Source organism: Chelonia mydas, chromosome 9, assembly GCF_015237465.2.
Source record: "Chelonia mydas isolate rCheMyd1 chromosome 9, rCheMyd1.pri.v2, whole genome shotgun sequence".
Taxonomy (NCBI): domain Eukaryota; kingdom Metazoa; phylum Chordata; order Testudines; family Cheloniidae; genus Chelonia; species Chelonia mydas.
Window position 1 is genome coordinate 72,481,761 of NC_057855.1, and position 24,655 is coordinate 72,506,415.

Below are 24,655 nucleotides of genomic sequence, written 5' to 3' on the forward strand. Positions count from 1 at the left end.
TCAGGTGGGGGGCGTTTGTCAGGAGCTGTAAGAGGAAGCCATGCTGCTGGAGACACGGAGCAGTACAAACACTATCAGGTACAAGAAATGAGACCCTGAGGTAAGGGTGACGTAGATATTGAGGAAGTAGGGGCTGCTGTGGGGAAGTGGCCCAGGAAATCGTACTCGTCCTGTTTCCAAAAAGTCATCTACCAAGAGCTGCTACTATTAGGGTTCATAGGCTGGAGCCCGGAGTAGAGGGTGGCCCGGGCTCCCCCTGCTCCTCTCCCTGACTAATCACTGAGAATGGGAGACAACAGAGACTGTGCGAGGGAGGATAGCTTCTCCTCACCTCCCTTGCTGGCTTATAATGAAAATGGCTCAGTAGGCTGTCACCCTTGCCTCTAGAGAGAGAAGGGCTATGTGGAGGGTCACAGTGAGCCTCTGAGGCTAGCAAAATCCTCTAGGAAGCACGGGACCCACTGAGACAAGGTTGGAGCTTTGTCCCAAAAGCTATAGAAAAATGTCTGCTTCTATGTTGACTTCAGTGAGCTTTGGATCACATCCATAGCGTGTGTAACAGATGTTTTCAAATTCAGAAACTGAACTTTATTATCGGGAGCTGGAAAATAAGCAATTTCTTCAATAACATATTAAAGGCTTAGAGTTAAAATTACAAAAAAACCATTTTTGCTAGATTCTCAGCACTTCAAATACAGATTTTTCCAATTATGTGCTGTCACAATGATATTTAAGGTTCTATGATTAACAATTTACAGTAGCTAAAATAGAGAATATTGTGTTATAGAGCACATTTTATGTCACATATCCCAATGCCTAGACCAATATTGGCAAATATATTGCAGATAATGTTAATTCCACAAAATTCCAGAGCTCTTAGTTGACAGGCAGTGGGCACACCAGAGCACCCAACTGTCTCAATTGGATCTCTAGGGGGACGTACACAGGCAAGGGAGAAACACCTGAACAGATAACTCCTCAATAATGATCTAAAGCTAGGATACAGTGTAGGACAAATGAAAGTAGAATGGAAGGGGCAGAACAAAGGTAGAAGAAATGGTCTGGCAGAGGGAGACATAAGGGGTAAGAGCAACAAAAGGCTACAGTAAATCACAGCTGTTCACGTCTGGAATTGAGACTTTTTAAGACTGATCCATGCTGCCCTAGGTAGTGTTCCAGTAGACCTTTATCTTGAAAAGGAATCATTAAAACTCACTTCAGAGGCGTGGCTCTTCAGAACTTTGAAATCTAGATGGCAGCCAGGATTTTGCATCTCCTATGGAACTTGACAAACTTCTGCACTCAGGGACACACAACTTTTAGAATGATAGCACTATATATGTAATTTTCTCCAGTGAGGCATTACTTTTAAATTCAGTAATCCATCTTGTACTAGTGGTTACATTCACGTCCTCCCAACAGTGTGCAATAAATTTCTAGGTTATACAAAGAGTAAAACAAAGCGGATTATAAGGTTTTATGGCTAAATATGGCTAGTTTCATTCACCAGTTGAATGCAATAAAAGCAGGAACTAAGCTTTTGAAAAACTTCCAGGAATTTTTTAATTAGAGGGGACATGCATTTTAGGGAATATGACATAATGATATTTAACTCATAGAGGAGAGACATACAAATAACAATTGTTTACTGAAGAAAAGGAAGAAAAGCCAAATTATGTTTGGAAATATTTTGTTAAATAAAGTTTTAGGGAAGCATGATACAGAGAATGCACATTCTCGATGTAGTAATAATAGACTTTTCAGAACCTGAGTCAAATGTTTTAATAATGTTTACTTAAAAATTCCTTTAAGGTTGTATTTACCTAATCAACATTTGATCAGAGAAAACCAATTTCATATTTTTTTTTACTTTTATTCAAGAACATAAGGAACTGGAAAGTTAACTGATTTATAATACTTCCCTAAAGCAGTAAATAATATGAGAAACAGATTAATAGTACAACGTAAATCAAATTAGTCAAATCAAGGAGTTAACCATAATACAAATTAAAATTCTTTAATTTAAAAGAAAACAATTTGAGAACAATAATTGGTCAAATCATTGCATGTGCATAATCAGTAATAAAATCACAAAATTAAGATAACACCAAGGATAAGCTAAGTAAATCGTTCAATCTCTATGCAGTTTATTTAGCATTTACTTTCTCTTGGGGATACAATAGAGGCTAAGGTTGGAATCTTACCACAGATTACTACAGGTTGCCTGGGATGTGTGAAGATTTGCTTTCAGCCTAGGTTGTACTGTAGGATTATATGTTCATGCTGTTCTGTATTGTAAACTGAGTCTATAGGGCCCGTGTTTGTGGACTCTGTTGCCAAGCCTACACTTGGGCATCTACACTGCATTGTAAACCTAGGTTTAGAGTTGCTGGACCCAGGTCTCATAACCATGGAAACATGTTCATACAGCACTATACAGAAAGTCTGTCTCGGGTCTGCTGCTTAAACTTCGTTAACACTGCAGAATGACAGGGCTTGGACCCGAGTTGCATTGGGACTGCAGGCCCGAGTCTTAAAGGCTTTTTGGCCTGAGTCAGATTGATTTGTGTGTGGATGATAGGGGGCTTGGGCTTAAAACAGTCTGAGGATAACTGTGCTGTGTAGACATACTCTTACTGGCCACACATACATTCTCCACCCCATTCCCCCCAAAAAACAGTTGACAGGTCTTTCCTGGCAGGCATTCCTGCATAGGTATCCAGTTAAGGAAACAAAAAGATAAGTTACTTGGAGGGCGGGGGGAGAAGGGGGTCTTCTCTTCAGCTCACTTGCTTTGTGGAGCTTCAGGGTCAGTTAGGAACTGCAGTTTTGGGGACCTGTCTTTTCACTCAGGTACAATCATGCTTGTGGGCATCCTCCTCTGGTCAACTGGCTGGTCTGTGATATTGTCTGTCTGTCTGTCTCTCTCTTTTTTTTTTTTTTTTTTTTTTTTTTTTTTTTTTTTTAGGGAAAGTAGGGAAATAAGCCATCTGGTTATCATTATGGTGACCTTGGAAAGCACACTTCTTCCTTGTTTAGTTAGTCTTTTAAGGGTGAAATTCAGGCTGGTATCATCCCACAAGACCTCTGTGTATCAGACATTTCAAACCCCAATTGCATTATCTAATCCTGGTCAAGTGAGGTCATTCTGACCTTGGTCCATCTTGTGGCCCTCCTTTCTACGATACTGCTTCTTTGTCACGTCCACAAATCTGTATATTTTTCCCAAGCAACCAATAACAGGGGAATAACAAAAGATGATGACTTGACCCAGGTAAGGGGAATTGAGGTAATTCTGGTGAACAGTAAGGGCTCCTGTATGGCTTTTTTGACGATTAAGGCCTGGCCACTTTCCTGGTCATAACTTTGACTTAGAAAAGTTGTTCATTATCCATTCACATATTTCATGATTACACTTTCTCAAGACCTATGAGATCTCATGACCACAATAAAAAAATTACAGATCTGTCCTTTCTGGGGAATTGTGTGAAAGGTTATTTTGTTCTATCAAAGCTCGAAGCTGCCTCAAAAGCTACTTGTAAATCCTGTTAACATAACTTTAATTTGCCATTTTTAAACAAGTTTAATGTCTGCGTTACTATGGGCCTATATGTCCTACATATAAATGAAAATTCACCCTGACACTAACTGACTCCTGACTCAATATCACCGAAAGGATTAAGATTGAAAAAATTCTCATGGCTCTTTGATAATTCCTGATATAAGGGGAAAATAATATCTACATAAAGCAAGATAACTGTGGCTGTCCATCTTCAGAAGAGGAGGAAAAGGAAAGAAACAAACTTTTTTATCATTTTACAATTTACACCTACAGAAATGTACCTTTAATTTAGGCATCAGGTTTTTACAATATTTTAACAGCTTGAAAATACAAGTAAATCAGGACAAATGTGTGGTCAGCATCAAATGAGAGCATAGCCTCTTCTACAGAAAGAAGCAATGCAGTACTAAATTGCTAATTATTTGTATTGTGTTAGTAGAGGTCCTAATAGAAAGTGGGCCCATTGTGCTAGGTGCTATACAGACATATAAAACATGGTCTTGGTGTGTGGGTCGAAAGAGAGTGTTAAATTTAAGATGACACCCAAGTTACAGGTCTGAGTGCTGTGGAGCACGTTTTTGGTCATGGTAGTAGGAGAGAAGGGAGAGCTTAAAGGGAGAAAAAACAGGTGCTCATGTTTGGCCATGTTGATTTTTGCGCTGCTCACTGGCCATTCATTAGATATTAGAAAGGTGAGCCTGAAGTGCAGGGCTGGACAGAAGAAGATGGACTTGGAGCCAGAAAAAGGGTTGTTTTGTTAACCAGTATACAGATAACTCTATAAGTGGATAAGATCTCCCAGGGAGAGGCTATAAAGGGAGAAAAAGAGGTGGTCTTGGACAGAGCCTCGTATATCTTTCAAATCTCAAGTGACTAGAGCAGAAGACCGTTTCTGTAGCCATTCTGATGATGTAGAAAGGCAAACAAAACACAAAGGAATGTCCAGAACTTTTATTGAAATCATACAGCAGTGTTATCTGATAGCCAGCAGTCCCTGTGTAGTACAGATGAGAGCTTCCCCTCTTCCCCATGCACTGAACCTAATATGCTGATTTTGCCAAACCAATAAAACCATATTACTGATGGGTAGGAACATATTTTCTTATGGGATGCCATCCTTCAGCTATTTTGTGTGTCTCATCCCTCTCACTGACCAAATGTTGTCTTATTCTGGAGTCTTTGTATTTCTTCATATCCTCCTGTTTCACAGTACTTATTTATAAGCAATTATGGGAAAGAGCCTATAAATCTAATACGACTGAAGTAACTGTTTCATTTTGATGTAAGTGCTTGGTTTTTCTTTATCCTCAATTATTTTATTTTCTTGATTTCTACAGCTACTCTATTCCCAGGGACTGTTAATTGACCTCTTAACTAAGTCTAATGTTAGCCGATATGCGGAGTTCAAAAATGTCACCAGGATTCTTGCATTTCAAGAAGGAAGAGTGGAACAGGTACTGTAGAAGAATGCACTATATAAGTTGAATTGATTCTGAAATATAAATGAGTTGAAATTGATATTCATGAGACGTTTTGCAGTTGTTTGTTAGTATTTTTCCTGGAAAATGTCTCTATTTGCTCTCTGACGTGATAAGCAGGTAATTCTGCTGTCTCACTTCATAAATTAAATGTTAGGATATTGTTCCGCTGAAAGAAGCATGTGGAACTAAGTAGACTACTGCCTTAGACCTTAAGATCATGTCAAACTACTGTTGACTCAGCAATTTTTAAGCAATTTTTTAAATCTAAAAAAAAAAGCTAATTTTGTAGTTTTCAGACGACAGAGGTAGACTTGATCTGTCATTTGCTCCTGGTTAGGAAGGAAATGCCATTATTAGGCCAATGGCAACAGGAGTTATTTGGCAAAGTTAAGAAGAGTTGTTCATATTTAACTATCTCTGCAGTCAGCAAAGATGCTGTTGAAGCTGATGGAAAATAAAGAAAAACAAAAACAAGGTATCAGGATATTCTGGTTATTGGAAATAGATGAATATTAAAATGCTCAGCAGGTAATCAATGTAACAAATAATCTTTTTCCTTTCTTCCCTTTGAAAAACTACTAAAATATTATTTTCCAGGTACCTTGTTCCAGAGCGGATGTCTTCAACAGCAAACAGCTCACTATGGTGGAAAAGAGAATGCTAATGAAATTTTTGACGTTTTGTTTGGACTATGAACAACATCCCGAGGAATACCAAGGTAGTGCATTTCACTGAAATGTTGCACAGCCATGTGTTCATTCAGTTACCTGTAGTTTTAATAGTGCTCCTCTGTTTTCACCCTATTTACTTTTATCAATTCAGTTTCAAAGTATGTTTTGACCGTTTCCTGACCTTTTCACTTCGATATTAAATTCTGCTTCTCAAACTCCCACTCCTTTATTTTTCTCAATTTCACTCCCCCCCTCCTTGTTTCCATAGTATATTGCTGCTGGTTTGCAAAATGTTGTTATAAAGTAACTATTTTTTACTGAAGTATTTGCTAACATGATATGATATGATATACATGGTTTTCTTTCTCTTTTGGATAATGACTACATCTTATTTTTAATACCCTTAACAGATGTTGCTGTAAACCATGTACATGTACAATGAGTACTCATGTACAATGAGTCCGTCTTATACCTTAAAAAAGGTGTTTTAACTCTATACCTGGAAGCAGTTCCTCTGGGTAGGCATAGAGTACATCATCATCCCTATGACTATTTGGAAGCTACTGAAGATGTCAAAGGATGTAGTGATGTGCTCTCCAATTCTGGAATGAGAGAGTAGTTTGCCTGGGGCATTCTCTGCCCTCTAAAATTTAGGGTCTGAGTCAGAAAATATGTGGAAAATAAAATGGCAACACACTGAGGAGAGGAAGTTAAGACATTACAAAGATTTCAGAGACTGAAGAATCCAGGTGCCTTAATAGATGACAGAAAATGTAAAATGGCTTTGCTTTTGAGCAAAGGATGTATTTGAGTACATTAGTTATCGTCTTGGAATGTGTTTAAGGGAGGGTAAGTGAATATGGAGTTGCTTTGGCTGAATATGACCATTGGATTGGGTGGCTGAAATGATAGCAGGCAAGATGCCAAGCACGTGTCAGAAAAGAGAATTGGTCAATATAGATAATGAAATGATAAAACTAGCAGAGGGAAGTATGTGACGGACTAGTGATGAACTCTGAGAGATCCTGAAGCTAAAAACTCATTAGGCCAAAGTGCTTTATAGATTACAGGCAATTTCAGGTTTGCTGCTGGTGGAAGAAATAGAGGTGCTCAGAGAAAGAATATAAGGTGGTATTCAGAAAATTTATTAGGTACCAAAAAGGAGACACCACATCAATTTTAGATGCAATTCATTGATTCATATACTAGCATGACATTAGATTTATTTTACTTCCAGAGATAGTTACACAGACTGTTACCAGATTTAAAGCCACCCTTGAAATAAACTTAACTAAAAATATACTTAATTAACTAATTGAAATTTTTCAGAACTTTAAAGCTGCTCCTCTTGAGACCATTATATTCATTTGGGAGGGCAGATTTCTAATGAGGAGTGCATGGCAGTGAATTTTTTCAAAAGCTTTTTCTCTAAAATGTAATATTATATAGGAAGCCTAAAATGGAGAAAGGCTGAGCTACCTTTTTTATAAAGACAATACAATAAAAGAAAATGTAGTGTATTTTATGATTTGCTGCATGGCTGTACATAGGTAGTAAAATATATTTGTAATAAAACAGTGGCTGAAGTTCAGATAGAAAATATACTTTTGTAATATTTGTCATTGCACTGTAGGAAATGTCTGAATTATAGTCCTGAATTTTGAAATGACCAGAATAAGCCTAAGAAAAGAGACTTCTTAATTATATAGAATGACATGAGTAGCTGAAATACAGCGGGTGCCATTTAAACGAAAAAGAAAAATTTATTAACCATGGTAATTAAATTTAACACAGTATTTGCATTTTCTGTTTTAAGTATGTGAAGTGTTGCAGACATGCAATATCTGCATTCAGATAGCTTCTTAAGGATTTATGTATCTACAAGTGCATCAACAATAATATTGAAAAAAGGAAAGGAAATCCTAATCATCTGCTCTTCATTCCCTGGTACATCCCATCTCCACTCAATTGTTGGTTTTTTATGAATAATAAGTCAGCCATTTACAATACAGACGCCCCCCAACTTACGCAATCGTTCTGTTCCGGAAAGCCTGTCATTACTCGAATTTTGTGTAAGTCAGAAATGTATACCCGTATGTTACGCAAAAATTTCCGCAACTCGAAAATCCTGTTTCTGGCTTGTGGAACTTTTTCCGTAAGTGCGAATTTACATACGTCTGGGGAGCGTCTGTATATTCCAAGTGTTCAGCGTTCAGGATGCTGTTCTAAGAGCTTGTATGCTTTAACTACACCCATATAATTAAAATGTTACAACACCCGTGTCTCCCAAGTGATGCAACCTGTTTCAAGATGCCTCATCCCACTTGAGCTTATCCTTTTCCCTTCTGGGAGTAAGCTATACTAGTATAAAGGCACCTTTATGCTGATATAACTGTCCACACTAGGGGATGTCACTATTTTGGTAGAAAACTGCATCCCTAATAGAAATAGCTAAATTGTACAAAAATTATATTTAGATCAGGCCTAACTCACTGAATAGATGAAAACATTTTTAAATGTGTCACTACTACTCTGTTCTCCTAAAACCTGCCAGACTACTGGAGTCTCTTCACAGGCAGTGGATTTCTGTCATTCTTAAAAGTAAATTTTTTGAGATTCTTTTTTTAATTCAAAGTCAAGGCTGACAGTCCATTTTTAACTTCTGTCTCTTTGGCTTACCCATTTCCAATTAGACACATTGAAAAATTAAGTTGTCATTACTAAACTGTAATATTTTCTTTTGTGTTCACCTTTAAAAGAAACATTCTTACATTTAAATATTTTTAATTGGAATTGTAATGGGGAGAAATTGCCGTGTTAAATTGCATCCTTTACTTGAATTCTATTTTTTTTCTGTAACAGATTACAAGGAACGTAAATTTTCAGAATACTTGAAAACCCAGAAATTAACGTCTAACTTGCAGCACTTTATTCTGCATTCTATTTCAATGGTGTCGGAGGCTGACAGTGGCACCATAGATGGGCTGAGGGCAACAAAGCACTTCCTTCAGTGTCTTGGCCGCTATGGCAATACACCCTTTTTGTTTCCTTTGTATGGTCAAGGAGAGATCCCACAATGCTTCTGCAGGTAAGCAGGATTTTTTATATTTTTTTATAGTAAGTGGAAATATTTGATAACTTTATGCTAACACATTTCTGTAGACTTGTAATAACATCACTTTTGTTTGGCTTGTATTTTTGTAGATTAGAAAATTCTCAACTCGTTCTTACAGTTTTTAGAAAAGAGATTGCTTTTAGAGCAGTGTAGCATTCAACTGGCCATTTCAGTGTGACTGTTTAGAAGAAGGGAGTAAAAGTTCATCTGTTTTAATTTTAAAAAGCAGAAATTTTAAGATTCTGTTAAGTTAAATAATATGGCATAAATTTAACGATGACTTTAACTTTTTGACTGGCTATCAATGATGGGCAGTCATGGCAATAGTACATTGCTACATTGTGAATGTGCTACATTACCTTTTCAGAACAGTATTAAGTCACTTAAAACACTGCCTTCCTAAAAGGGATCCCATTGCACTTGTTGGTAGTGTGACAGGTTCGGTCACAGAGACCCCCTTGGGACTGTCACCTGATGTGCTGAAATTACCTCTGAGCCTGTTTTGCCTACCAGCTTTGGACTCCTGAACCCTGTCTTGTTGAACTAGACATGTTAGCCTGCTGCAACACAGACCCAGAGTCTAGTCCACGCTTCCAAAGCTGCAGACTTAACTGCAAACAGCTCAGCAGGTTACCTGTCTACAACACCCAAATATCCAGTTCCCAATGGGATCCAAACCCCAAATAAATCTGTCTTACTCTGTAGAAAGCTTATACATAAATTGTCCGCCCTCTATAATACTGATAGAGAGAAATGCACAGCTGTTTACTCCCACAGTTATTTATCACTTACTCTGGGTTTATTAATAAACAAAAGTGATTTTATTAAGTATGAAAAGTAGGATTTAAGTGATTTCAAGTAATAACAGCCAGAACAAAGTAAGTCACAAAACAAAATAAAACCAAACACGCAAGTCTAAGCCTAATACATTAAGAAACTGATTACAAGTAATATCTCACCCTCAAAGATGTTCCAATAAGCTTCTTTCACAGATTAGAGTCCTTCCTAGTCTGGGCCCAGTCCTTTCCTCTGGTACAGTCCTTGTTAGTTCCAGCAGATATCTTAGGTCGTAAGCAGGGTTTTTTTCGTGACTGGCTGCCTCTTTTGTTTCTGTAATTTTAGATGTATCATTTCAGTAGAAGCTGGATTACTTGCTTGGTCTCTCTTTGTCTCGAGAGGGAATGCACAAAAAGCACAAACAAAACCTTGCCCCCCTCACCCCCTGATTTGAAAGTATCTTTTCCCCATTGGTCCTTCTGGTCAGGTGCCAACTAGGTTAATGGAACTGATTAACCCCTTACAGGTAAGTGATTCTGTACCTCTGGCCAGGAGGGATTTGATATCACCGCATAAATAAAGGTTGTTACCCTTCCCTTTATATGTATGACACTAGAGTACATGTTTCTAGAGGGGCCAGGGAGTCAGACTAGAGCAAAGGCTCTTAAGCAAAGTAAACTGTCATGGGATAAGAGGGAAGGTCCTCTCATGGATTGGTAACTGTTTAAAAGATGGGAAACAAAGGGTAGGAATAAATGGCCAGTTTTCAGAATGGAGAGAGGAAAATAGTGGTGTCCCCCAGGTGTGGTAAATAGTGGTGTCTGTTCTGGGCCCAGTCTGATTCAATTTATTCATAAATGATCTGGAAAAAGGGGTTAAACAGTGAGGTGGCAAGATTTGCAGACTCAAAAATTCTCAAGTCCCAGGCAGACTGCAAAGAGCTACAAACGGATCTCTCAAAACTGGGTGACTGGGCAACAAAATGGCAGATGAAATTCAATGTTGATAAATGTAAAATAATGCACATTGGAAAACATAATCCCAATTATAAATCTAAAATGATGGGGCCTAAATAGGCTGTTACCACTCAAGAAAGATCTTGGAATCATTGTGGATAGTTCTCGGAACTATCCACAATGTGCAGCAGCAGTTAAAAAAGAGAACGGAATATTGGGAATCATCAAGAAAGGGATAGATAATAAGACTGAAAATATCGTATTGCTTCTATATAAATCCATGGTATGCCCATATCTTGAATACGGTGTGTAGATGTCGTCACCCCATCTCAAAAAAGATGAATTAGAATTGGAAAATGTTCAGAAAAGGGCAACAGAAATGATATGGGGTTTGGAGTGGCTTCCATATGAGGAAAGATTAATAAGATTGAGACTTTCCAGCTTAGAAAAGAGACAACTAAGGTGGGATAGGATAGATCTATAAAAGCATGACTGTTGCGGAGAAAGTAAATAAGGAAGTGTTATTTACTCCTTCTCCTAACACAAGAAGTAGGGGTCACCAAATGAAATTAATAGGCAGCAGGTTTAAAGCAAACAAAAGGAAGTATTTTTTTCACACAATGCACAGTCAGTCTGTGAAACTCCTTGCCAGAGGATGTTGTGAAGGCCAAGACTAAAAAAAGAACTAGATAAGCTCCTGTAGAATAGGTCCATCAATGGCTATTAGCCTGGATGGGCAGGGATGGTGTCCCTAGCCTCTCTTTGCCAGAAGCTGGGAATGGGTGACAGGGGATGGATCACCTGGTGATTACCTGTTCTGTTAATTTCCTCTGGGGCACCTGGCATTGACCACTCTTGGAAGACAGGATACTGGGCCAGATGGACCTTTTGGTCTGACCCAGTATGGCCGTTATGTTCTTAAATGGGCACCACTGAGCACCAGATTATTCCCTCCCCCTGATAGTTCAGATAGCCTTTGGAAGCATGACATTATAGAGGAATCTCCTCTTACATGGCTGGTAAGCCACTTTCTCACCCACCCTGTGCAGGTGCTAACTTGTGCACTTGAAGGAAAAATTATGTGTATTGTAATTATTAGTATAGGACCAACAGGATGCTTTGATCTGTGATGGTATCTGAGAGTGGGTTTTCTATAAATGTCGTTACAAGGTCTGATGTGGGGGGTTGTTTAGACTGCAGTGGGTGTAGTCATTTTTACACATGCTTTGCCATTGTTTCCTTTGTGTGTGTTCAATAATCACTTTCCTCCTTTCTAATCTCAACAATGGACTCTTAATTTCTCTTCTCTGATAAGAGGATTTAGGCCACTCACAGCTGGAAGGGTCATCCTAGCAGCATGGGGTCCAAATTTGGCTGTCTAGAGGGTGGACATGATCTCTCAGTACCACAGTGGTGGGGGTATAGGGAGGTGTATTCTCTCTGAATATACATTGCCACAACCATTGCTTTGAATTGAAGGGGCCTCTTCTCTCAGAGAAAGAACATGGTGGTATTGGCACTGATAGCTAGCGTCAGTATAGAATGTCCTGATTTATCCCTAACATCTGTGACTATGTGAAAACCCTGTGGATTTCCTTGACAGGTGGTTAAATGCATGGGGAAAAAGGCAGCAGCCATTACAGGTAAACAGTGTACTTCTTTACAGGTGCCAGGATTTCCGCACCCGAAGCAGATAAATTCAATTTCAGTTAAATTTGAGACCTTTTCATTTAGATCAGACAAACGAGTTTGCAACATCTTTTGAGCAAGTGACCAGATAGTAGTTACGTATTTCTCTTGCATAAACACTGAATATGAAAAATAAGTTCCATTGTACCATTTCTGGGTTGAGTTCCTCAGGAGCATGTCTGTATACTTTAGGAGTAACAGCCCTCTGCCTAATTTCTAAATTCTGATTTTGATTTCAATTCAATGATTTGTGTCAGTAAAATTTTGTTTATGGGGCTTACTGTTGTCAGCTGTTTTTTTGCAATTTGTTTCTTTCATCAGATGTCTTGAGCACGTATCCAATTCTGAATTGCAAATGAGAATTCAGTAACTTAATGAGTGCAATAGGCTTTTAGGCCTTTCTTTACAAAATGGCTTATTCTTAATTTCTGATAATCTTGGATGACAAAATACACAGTTCACCAACTTCTTAACTAAGCAAATATTTAGTATTTTAGACATTATGGCCCCCAATCCTATAGCTGCATCAGTGTGGGTGGATTGTTATGCTCACTTTACTTCAGCAGAACTTCACTTGGGCTGAGAGGTCTGTGCATGGGAATCAGACCGCGGTGATGGTGACTTCTCACCATTTAACCACTCTAATACTCTGCTTACTAATCTGTCTCACTGTGATGTCTTCTGATATTCTAAATCACTAACCACCTTCAAGCAGAAGAGATTTTATTTTCAAACAAACAGTGAGATAAATGTTTTCTTCATTTCCCATCAAAAGGTGGAATTTCCTCACTACAATTTCACTGGCACACGTTTACAGAAGACCTAAGGAGTTGCTGGCTCAATGGCCAGACTGGCAGTATTCTGTTTTACACCAGTGATAGGTTTAAAGAGACCGCATAGTCTTAAACACACTTCTCTCTGGAAAATTTTTATCTATCATTGTTAGTTAATATCCCTGGGACTATAAGAATTCTTCAGACTGGACAAACTCTTTGATTGTGCCCATGGTATTCCACTATTTTGGGTACTTTTATTTCAAGTAATGGTCAACATTTATAGCTAGAGAAAGGAGATTGTGTATGAGGCTTGAGACTAATTGCTTTATGTCAAATTGTGAGCGTATCCGTTTTTAAAAAGATTTAAAGTACCACTGTAATAAAAATAAAAACCTGAAATCTTAACATTTCTTGTTTAAATGAATATTGAAACAATTTAGAAAGCAGTCACAGCTTCATTTTTTATATTAAATTAATTTTGACTGTTATAGATGACCTACCATGGGTATTGTCTTGCTAAAACTGAACAATATCTGAAGTATATTGTTCAGTCTGTATACTAAAGTTGTAACTCTACTGCCTATACATCATATCCTACAGTTTTTATCACCAGGTTATCAGAATAAGGTGTCACCTGTTCTGTGATTTCTAACCACCGTTCTATATTCTGTTTTAATGTAAGCCTCTTAAGCATTTCTTGCAGCCAGCTACACTGTGTTCTCATCAAGGCTACTGTTATAAATGGCATACATGCATATTTATGTGAATGATTCAAAGACATTTGTAAGTCACATCCTTGCGTTCTAAATGGATTCTGCATAAACAGTACAACACTTTATAAGTACTGAAGACGTTTGAGTGAATAAAAACAGCATTAATTCTTTATTGGTTTAAACAGGTATGTTTTAATAGAGAAAACTAAACTATTTTATGTCACTGTTACGAACCTTCCAGTATGCCAAGGTACAGATGTGAGATTTCTATCTCTATAAATTGGATTTGTGCTACAGGAAAGGTCATTGGAATTCGCATTGTTCACATGCTTACGAGCAAAGGAACGTTTCCCAGCCTTTATTATAACTTCTTTTGTTTTTAACATGTTGATATGAGACCAAAATCATTCTTCCTTTCTTCTGAGACAGTATCTGGAATTATGCTTGAACAAAAAAAAGATATCCCATACCTTGAAGAAAAGCCTCTCACACCTCTAGAATGGAGTTCTGTTTATATTCCTAACCAGTTGAATGTGAGGTATGTGCAATAAGAATAGGGAATTGATATGGAAAACTTCTCTATTAGCAAGACAGCACCAGCATGCTTTTGCCTACTTGTAACTCAGCTACCTTGGAAATACAATACATAAAGTAATGCAGCACTTCAGCATCTTCTGGGAAACAGAGAGAGTGAGTGCCAAGATTGCAATCAACATGCAGCACAAATTATTCTTGCACTACACTGTATAAGGCACTAGTGATTGAGCGTTCAGAATATTTAGTATAATTTTGATCTTTGCATTGTAGGGAAACCATTAAAGGACAACCAAAATGTTTCCTGGGTTGGGAGGTTTAACTTGCAAGAAAGCTTGACTTGGCCAATACAGTAACTTGGTTATGGGAGATTTTCATGGTCATCTTAAAATCCAGAATGTATGTTAATTAGCCGTTTGGTGTAGTAGCTCATTTATGAACCAGAGAACATGATTTAGAGGTGAGGGGCTAGTTTGTAATTGAAGCAGGCAGAATTTCTTTACATATAATAGTTGAAATATTAAACTGCGAAGGCAGCAATAGAAGGAAGGAGGCTTACATTGATTTGATAGAGGTGGACACTTTATTTTGAGAAGACAAGGATTGGAAAGCACATCTAACTATGTTATAAAGAGAGGAGTGAGGTATGCATTGATTCCTAGGTTTTTAGAAGAATGTCCTGATGAGTCATTTTTACTTACTTTGGCCTTTCATGTTCCCCAGTAATTTACTGTTTTCTATTTCAGACTTTTTTGAAAGACATGAGATTTGGCTCAGAGCAACAATTTGCTCAAGACTTCTATTCTAGCTTGTCTGCCTCCCTCTAACCCCAAATTTTTCAGAAATAATAGTCTATAACCCCTGCTTGAAGTAGTTTCCATCATATACAGGATTTACAGTTTGGTTCAATGGCTCTCAGTACTCCCACAATACAAATTGTTCCAGCACCCTTGACTATAACTGATATAAAAGCGAGCAACTCTGAAATGTGTTTTTTCACGGAAAGCTTCTATTCTATCCTTGCAGGATGGACGTGAGTGGGTTTACAATACTTACAAGATAATGAGGAAAATTACCTAGAGAAATACTCAGTGTAGGAATAGCATTGTATTGTTTCATGCTAACTTTATTAAAATATTGTGTACTTCTATGCCTATTTATGTTCACATATTAGCACCCATTACCAAAGTGTCTGAGCAGCTTCCAAGAGGAAAAAATGGTGATACTTTTCCTGACCACAAAAGCCAGGTTGAGCTTTTAAATTATTATTGAAAATAGAGTGAGATTGTTGGAGTGCAAAAAGATACCATTGCTAGAAAGCTTAGGCAAGAGGTATGTTTTGCATTCTGTCTGAATGCAGTGGAGTCTATTGATGATTTTTTATTACTTCTGGTGGTGACTTCTACAGTCTCTGTTTCCTGTTAAGGTTGACCTATTTGGAACAAAGCTGTCATAGGAGGTTGTGGAGAGAGAGACTTTTTCAGGTAGCCTGGAGGAATTCCGTGCAGGGCTTTTAAAATTGAGGAAGACTCCTATTTTCAATGGGGAACATGTACAAAAAGCAGTAATTTAGAGTGATTTGTTCCCCATGAGCTGTGTTGATAAGCAAGTGGGCTCTTGCATTTTGAAATAACGAATACTGTTTCAAGACATAAGACTTCATTTTGTAGATACAGAGATACAGAGAACTGATAAAAAGAAAAGGAGTACTTGTGGCACCTTAGAGACTAACCAATTTATTTGAGCATAAGCTTTCGTGAGCTACAGCTCACTTCATCGGATGCATACTTTGGAAAATACAGAAGATGTTTTTATACATACAAACCATGAAAAAATGGGTGTTTACCACTACAAAAGGTTTTCTCTCCCCCCACCCCACTCTCCTGTTGGTAATAGCTTATCTAAAGTGATCACTCTCCTTACAATGTGTATGATAATCAAGGTGGGCCATTTCCAGCACAAATCCAGGGTTTAACAAGAAGGTCGGGGGGGGGGGGGGGCGGGAAGGGAAGGAAAAAACAAGGGGAAATAGGTTACCTTGCGTAATGACTTAGCCACTCCCAGTCTCTATTCAAGCCTAAGTTAATTGTATCCAATTTGCAAATGAATTCCAATTCAACAGTCTCTTGCTGGAGTCTGGTTTTGAAGTTTTTCTGTTGTAATATCGCAACTTTCATGTCTGTAATTGCCCGTCCAGAGAGGTTGAAGTGTTCTCCGACTGGTTTATGAATGTTATAATTCTTGACATCTGATTTGTGTCCATTTATTCTTTTACGTAGAGACTGTCCAGTTTGACCAGTGTACATGGCAGAGGCGCATTGCTGGCACATGATGGCATATATCACATTGGTAGATGTGCAGGTGAACGAGCCTCTGATAGTGTGGCTGATGTTATTAGGCCCTGTGATGGTGTCCCCTGAATAGATATGTGGGCACAGTTGGCAACGGGCTTTGTTGCAAGGATAGGTTCCTGGGTTAGTGGTTCTGTTGTGTGGTGTGTGGTTGCTGGTGAGTATTTGCTTCAGGTTGGGGGGCTGTCTGTAGGCAAGGACTGGCCTGTCTCCCAAGATTTGTGAGTGTTGGGTCATCCTTCAGAATAGGTTGTAGATCCTTAATAATGCGTTGGAGGGGTTTTAGTTGGGCGCTGAAGGTGACGGCTAGTGGCGTTCTGTTATTTTCTTTGTTAGGCCTGTCCTGTAGTAGGTGACTTCTGGGAATTCTTCTGGCTCTATCAATCTGTTTCTTCACTTGAGCAGGTGGGTATTGTAGTTGTAAGAATGCTTGATAGAGATCTTGTAGGTGTTTGTCTCTGTCTGAGGGATTGGAGCAAATGCGGTTGTATCGTGGAGCTTGGCTGTAGACAATGGATCGTGTGGGTGGTCAGGGTGAAAGCTGGAGGCATGTAGGTAGGAATAGCGGTCAGTAGGTTTCCGGTATAGGGTGGTGTTTATGTGACCATTGCTTATTAGCACTGTAGTGTGCAGGAAGTGGATCTCTTGTGTGGACTGGACCAGGCTGAGGTTGATGGTGGGATGGAAATTGTTGAAATCATGGTGGAATTCCTCAAGGGCTTCTTTTCCATGGGTTCAGATGATGAAGATGTCATCAATATAGCGCAAGTAGAGTAGGGGCGTTAGGGGACGAGAGCTGAGGAAGCGTTCTAAGTCAGCCATAAAAATGTTGGCATACTGTGGGGCCATGCGGGTACCCATAGCAGTGCCGCTGATTTGAAGGTATACATTGTCCCCAAATGTAAAATAGTTATGGGTAAGGACAAAGTCACAAAGTTCAGCCACCAGGTTAACCGTGACATTATCGGGGATAGTGTTCTTGACGGCTTGTAGTCTATCTTTGTGTGGAATGTTGGTGTAGAGCGCTTCTACATCCCATAGTGGCCAGGACGGTGTTATCAGGAAGATCACCGATGGATTGTAGTTTCCTCAGGAAGTCAGTGGTGTCTCAAAGGTAGCTGGGAGTGCTGGTAGCGTAGGGCCTGAGGAGGGAGTCTACATAGCCAGACAATCCTGCTGTCAGGGTGCCAATGCCTGAGATGATGGGGCGCCCAGGATTTCCAGGTTTATGGATCTTGGGTAGTAGATAGAATATCCCAGGTTGAGGTTCCAGGGGTGTGTCTGTGTGGATTTGATCTTGTGCTTTTTCAGGGAGTTTCTTGAGCAAGTGCTGTAGCTTCTTTTGGTAACTCTCAGAGGGATCAGAGGGTAATGGTGTAGAAAGTGGTGTTGGTTAAGCCTAGATGTTAAGAATAAATGGATCATTATGGCCAGATCCTGAGACCAGTGGGATTTGGGTGCAATTTTCTGGCCCAGCCGCTGACAGTAGTGGGTATTTTTTTGCCATTAAGGCTATTTGCATTTCAGAGTGGAGTGTAGAGCTCCCCAAGGCTGTGGATTAAGGTAGATCTGCGGATAGATTACACTGGGTGAAGTTACTGTGGAGGAAGAGAGTTCTTTGAAGTGCTATCTTATTTTTACCAACATCAACTTAATCTTATCTGGGTTCATCTTCACCCATCTGTTTTTCATTCTGGCTCTGATCTCAGTTTGTCATTAAGAGATCCAGGAGAAAATACAGGTGGTCCCTAGGAATCCTAACTAAAATTAGAGTCCGATCATGAAAATAATGATAGTAGCTGTTTCTCTTGTGATGAGGGAGAAGTTCTGATTAAGATGCATTGCCAAAATTTATATGCAGCCTGAGAATCTAGTCTAGGGTGTAGTTGGTTTTGTAGGATGGATCTAGAAACTTCTTGTAAGAAACCAAGGGTTCAGAGATTGATAAGAGAAGTTGTGCTCTTGCATTTGAGACATCCATGTGATTTGTTCAAGCCTTCCAGGATGAGTCCAATAGTGTTGGTGTCATGTCTTCTGGAAAGCCTATATTTTTCCCAAGGTCTGTAGATTAGAACAATGCTTATGATTGATTTTGTCCGAGAACGTTTGGATTTGTCCCAAGACTTGCAACGAATTTGATGTTGAGTAAGTCTTTTTTTTTTTTTTTTAATTTGTAGCTGTAAAGGAATAGAATAACTGCCTTGACTCCAGATTTGAGCAACTTACATAGTTTTTCTGTAAATTTTGCAAGCATTAAAGTTGGCAAGGTAATAAAATATGGAAAATTAAGACATGTTAACTTAACATGGTGTCAGATACGTGGGAAGATAGCATTGAGCTTTATGAAATTAGCTATGGAGTATATCTGTGAAAACAGGACAGCTGATTTTATCAGATAATGGGATATGTTATCCATATCTAAGATCTGAGTTGAGTCCTAAATTTTAAAATGTGTAATTTGCATATTTGTATAGATTTGTATCAATTTTTAAGAGAACTTCATTTTTTTGACCTGAAAATTCATCTTGGAAGTACTGTAAATATGAATCAAGTCAATACTTAGGCACATTTTCTTTAAGTTCTAAATCTGAACAATACTTACCTTGCTCCCCTTTTCTGAACTTTTTACTTGCATTTAATTTAAATAATGGGGCGCTCGACATAGCAATTTGAAAAAAAAGACATATTTTTCTTTAGTTACAGTTCATATTGGCATAGGGATGCAAAATGGGTAAGTGTAGTTAGCATGATTGTTTGTCTGATCTGTTTGTTTTTCCCTTGAGGAGAGAGTCTTCCTTGGAATAAACATTAGGGAGGTGAGATAATCCATCATTTTGAGGCCTGTTCTCTTGTGATGGATGGATAGATTGGTAAAGTAACTCAATAATCCCCGTTTTTTTCAGGTTATTCACAGATCAGTGAGCATTGTCGTTAATAAAGCTATGAAATGCTTTTTTGTGTCCTTGCCCACATTATTTCTCAGGTTTGGACAGGAGGAGAACTTTTAATTTGGAAATAACCTTTATGTTGAAACATACATCCTAAGTACAGTATATGAAGACCTTTGTGAATAATAGTATCCCTCTTAGAAGTGAACTCTCTTCACAAACTGTGCTATTTGTATGTCTGTTTAAATAAGTTATTTGAAAGCACTGGAGCTATTTAAGTAATTACTAACTACTTCACTGGCTGAATACTTGGTGTTCTTCAGAATACTAGAATATACAGTATGGAATCCTGCTTTGGGTGGTTATAAGGATGTTGTCAAGGGGTTTAGGCTAAAAGTGTATAGATTTAGTAACCCAATAGAAATGTTTTCAATAAAAGCAAGCAGTTTATTGCACTGAGAGAGGATTTAAATATTTCCCTACAGTATGGGAAACACCAATAGCATTTCTACTGCATAACACGCAGAGTGAAACAGACAGTAGTAATAGTTATAGTTTCACCACTCTGAATACAAATAATGAACCTGAAATGCAAAAAGTACAATTTATTTAATAATTAAGGCTGTCTTGTATTAACAATGCTATCTTGTTTCTAAAATATTACTTTTATCTTGTCAGCACCTCTTTAAGGACCCTATTCAGTACCATTGCAAAACTCCCATTTCCATTGGAGTGATTAATAGGGCTCTAAAATAGTATTAGCAAAGACTAAGAGCTTGTCCACAAGGGGACACTCATGCAAGCTCCTTTGTGAGGGCAGAACTGCTTGCAGGTTTGAGGCCTAAGGGTCAAATCCTGGAAAAGGATTCTCCATTATGAGGTCAACATCAATCTATCTGTGCATAGAAGTTAATCTTGTGATTACTACCAAATGTTGAAATATTCAATTAAACATGATAAAAATATACTAGGTTGCACACTTTGCTTCTGTAGGCTGAGTTCATTGCATCCATCAGGAGCTCTTTGCATCCCTCCTGTCCCCCTCTTGTTCAGGGGCTCCCTGCAACTCCACACTACTTCCCTCATGCGAGGGCCTTCTTGTTTGTTCTTCTTTCCCTCCTCCTCCCCTGCACCAGGGTCCCTGTTCTCTCCACCATGCCAGGGGCTCTGTGTGTCTCCTTTTCCTTCCCACTGGGATTAGAAGGGATTGGTGGATGGCAACTGATCCCTCTCCCACACAATTGAGGAGGAAGGGTGGCAGGAGGGAGGATAGAATCGGTGAAGCCGCCTTCTCTCTCTGGCTGCTTCTGTTGGTTGAGCATCTGCATCTTGAGTGTTAGGTGGCTCCTGACAAGGACAATAGTTATTTCTATACAGTGTGTCAATATGTTAAACTCTATTGGGAGGCTAGATGGACATGAGATAAAGCTATTATGTTAGTAGACATTAATAGTGCTATCAACTACTGTAGTGGTTTTATCTGAGTCAGTTGTAGGGGTTCTTGAAGCTGGGTTTAGTAAAGTGCTGTCAGGGGCTCCAAGTGTCTCCCACTTCTACCTTCATGTTTTCTGATTTTTCCCAAAAATCTTACTTTGAAGGTGTTTATTTTCATCTTCAATATGTTAATATAGCCCATAATGAAAATGGGGCATGTAGTTTGAGAGGAATACAGACCTCCATATTTCCCCTCATTAATTTCTAATTTAAACACAGTTTTACCTATTCCATGTTTGTCATAGTGAAAATAGTGTATATCATTGTTTTAGTCCTTGTAACTTAATAAAAATGCAACCTATTTTTTGTTACATTGATTCTCGTTTAAGGACAAAGTGGGGAGAATGCATCCATATTTTTGCCACTCTGTTTTAAAATGTTTTACAGAATACTTTTCTTTACTCCATATTTGTTTCTCCTGACTTCAAAGGATAAAGGAAAATGGAAGATAATAATCTTCCCCTCCTATTGAGGCTAACCTTGTTTAAACCAGCATTGCATTCATTCCTTGTTCCAGTGTTTATTAAACCTCAAGAGTTAGAATAATGTGTCCAGACAAACGCACAAGCTGCAGAGAGTGGGCCAAATGCATCCCTGTTGGAAGAAGGTATGATGCTTTGGGGTTTTGTCACTGTCTGCCCTGCAACCCTGGGTGCTTCTGTGCTGTGCTGCTTTGGCTCAGAGCCCTGATACCATGAGCCTGCTCACAGCGCAGAGGCCTCATCTTGGCTTCCACCAGCCAAGTTACTCTTTGAAGAGTGACACCAACACCCTTTCCAGTTCCGAGTCTCCAAAACAGTCTCCCCCGCAGCGTGCAGTTCCTCTCAGTAGATACTCTCAGAAATTAAGTTCACTGCCTCCAAAGAGACAGAGTACACCCAGCCTGTTGTTTTAGCTGAGGACTTCATCCTTCAGTTTAATACACAGCACTGAGATGGTTTTGTACTAAAACAGGAATAAGCTTACTGGTGTGGTGGTCTTCATAGAGAGAATTGTTTGCTGAAAGAATTGATTTTATTATTATTATTAACAGATATTTAAGTGACAGAACAGAAGACACATTGTTACAAGTAAAACAAAACGTGCTTTCTAGTGACTAAAACGTAACTTCAGCAAGTTACCATCTTTGGGTTACATCTTCTCCCCTGTAGTCAGTTCTAGCTGCTCTTGGTTTTCATGAGCTCAAAGGGCACTGCTCCCTGTTTGTCCCCCAGTTGGTGGATGCCAAAATGACTTTCTCTTTCTGCTTCTGTTTTCCAAAGTCTATTGTCTCTGTTTCAAGAGCCAGGAAGGCTTCCGAGGGATGCAGGCTCCATCCCCTATTGTGATCATTAAGCAGTCTTCTGCCATGCTTATTTATAACTTTGTGTGCTTTATATGTAGAAGTGCTTTTCACTGTCCTCCTGAGGTGTTACCTGGCTCAGTTTATATTGAAGACACAGGCGAAACAACATTCCTTTGTCTAGGACAGGCTGGGCTCATGCATTGCTTGCAAACACCTTTTTAGAACATATTTCTGGCACACATCTATAATTCTTTATACACTGCCCATACGTACATTACACAATAATGTTAATGATCAGCGTGTTACTGGTTTGCAAATGATACCTTACAAGACACCTTTCAGATACAGATTATGACAAGTGTATTGGGGCAATGCCTGAGTTATGGTATGGTGCGCCCTCTGTCAGTTGGCATTAAAGGACTCCCTGGGTCACAAGAGTAACCTTGTTGAGTTTACTAGTTACATCTGCTTACAAAAGTACTACATTTGATCCAAATAGATCTTTGTTAGAGAAGAATTTGTGCGACTAAAGTAAATTTAAGTCACCTTTCTAACTATTGACAATATTATCCTGAAGCAGAGTATGGAGGAGCTTGGGAAAGGTATATCAATATGAGCAGAAGAGGCAAAGGAAAATCAAGAATAAATGCATTTCTTGTTGCATTTGGCTTTGCATTGTTTGGGAAAGATCTACTTTGTCATGACATTTTTCAGGGTTGTACCATTTTAAAGATAGATCTCTTCGAGTCAGCATCTCTAAGAGCCAATATCCATTTTGATACAGAACGTAATGTATTATATTCGGGCATTGGAAGGACATCTTTTTGCCCATTAGCAAGCTTATTTTAAGCAATTTTTGCTTTGAAACTCTGCTTAATTTTCCTCCAGTTACAAAATGTTACATGTTATAGATATTAATATCTAAAATAATCATTCTCTAATTTGTTTCTGGTCTTCTCCCAAAACTCAGCCAAATGTGCTGTGTACTTCTAATCCGAGTTAGTCACCCTGTGCTTCGCACTGTGGAGTCCTCTGGAGAATTTCTTAAATGTAGGTGTGTAAAGTGGCAGTAAAATGGCTAAAGAGCTGTTTTATGCCAATCCTTATTATAGGATAAATTCAGTTCTTATTCCTAAGTTATTTTAAGACTGAGTAGTTTTCATATTGGGGGCTGATAGACAGTTCTACAGCCAAGAAATCCAGTGTGTTCTCTAAACAAATGATTTTATCCCAGTTCCAAAATTCTTTCTCTGGGGTGTTTGAGATGTGCTCAAAAGACCTTTCATGATGCTGCAGAGTCTGTCGTATTTAGTCACCTCTGCACCAAGTTTTGATTTACTGTGCAATTTATGGACGCAAATAAATTTCTGGTTTGAAATAAAGCCTAGATTATTAGTATCCCTTTATACTTACACAAATGACAGAATACTTGCAATTTTTGTGACTTACTCCACGTAGTTTTTTACCATAAGTTTTCAGAATCCTTTGTAACTTAAGTGTCCCATGTTTGTCTGAAAACTCTATTGTCTTCAGTACCTGAGTGAATTCCTCATAAATTCTATTGTAAAACAGTGAGGAAAATTAAGAAATCTTTCTCTTCTGCTTTTGCAGAGACTATTTCAAACACATTCTACCTGGAGAGTAACCATAAAGGCCACTTGGAAATTAAAGCCAGTATAATGTGCAGTTCCTGTCTGCTAAGCAAGACAGAGCAGCAAGGGTATATTGCACAACTTCTTCACTTTCTCCATGGGCCACATACTGAGACCAGGGTCCTCTATTTAACATGCAAAGCTTCCAAATGGTCTGGACCCCAGCTTTCAGAGGGACATACTATATGCCTAAACAGCAGCTGTGGTAAAACAGAACACATAATTTGAACAATCTCCAGGACGTACCTCACAGGTATGGGGCAGAGCTAGTGGAATGTTCAGAGCTATGGAACAAGCTTCTGTCATCTTATTTTTCTGAGCCTGAGTTTTATCACTTTCAGGGATCCTGAAACACACATCTTTCTCTGTCCCTTAAATGGTTTTAGTCCTAGGATGTCACATTTATTCTGTGCCTTCTGATAAACAGTTCAGGAGGAAGACATACAGAGTTAGGCCTATGGTAGGGGCAATCCTTAGGATAGATTTACACGAAAGCACCCTGATGGTAGTTTTCATAATTCATGTGGGTTAAGCATCAGTTTACTGTAGGGGAGACCTTGTTTCCTTTTTGCAGTGAAGCTTGCTTCCCCGTGAATATCCCAGTCTTGTCCCTCCTTTTAATCTAGGAGGGCCCCTCCTCCTTCCTTATCACTATTGCTCAGACATCCCTCTAGGAAACTAAAATAGCAACTCCTCTTGTATACATTTCAA

General features: G+C 38.8%; 1 protein-coding gene across 3 annotated transcripts in view; it reads left to right on the forward strand.

The window, feature by feature from the left end:
- CHM (CHM Rab escort protein) overlaps nucleotides 1-24,655 on the forward strand; it is a 132,547-nt gene that overhangs the window by 53,160 nt on the left and 54,732 nt on the right. For 2 of the 3 annotated variants that reach the window (XM_037908078.2, XM_037908079.2), the window contains exons 6-8: nucleotides 4,900-5,016; nucleotides 5,641-5,761; nucleotides 8,577-8,802. In XM_037908078.2, the coding sequence (XP_037764006.1) occupies nucleotides 4,900-5,016; nucleotides 5,641-5,761; nucleotides 8,577-8,802 (464 nt within the window). Of the gene's footprint in view, nucleotides 1-4,899; nucleotides 5,017-5,640; nucleotides 5,762-8,576; nucleotides 8,803-21,524; nucleotides 21,550-24,655 lie in introns of those variants that run through there. The other variant, XM_043521922.1, reaches the window with a different exon arrangement.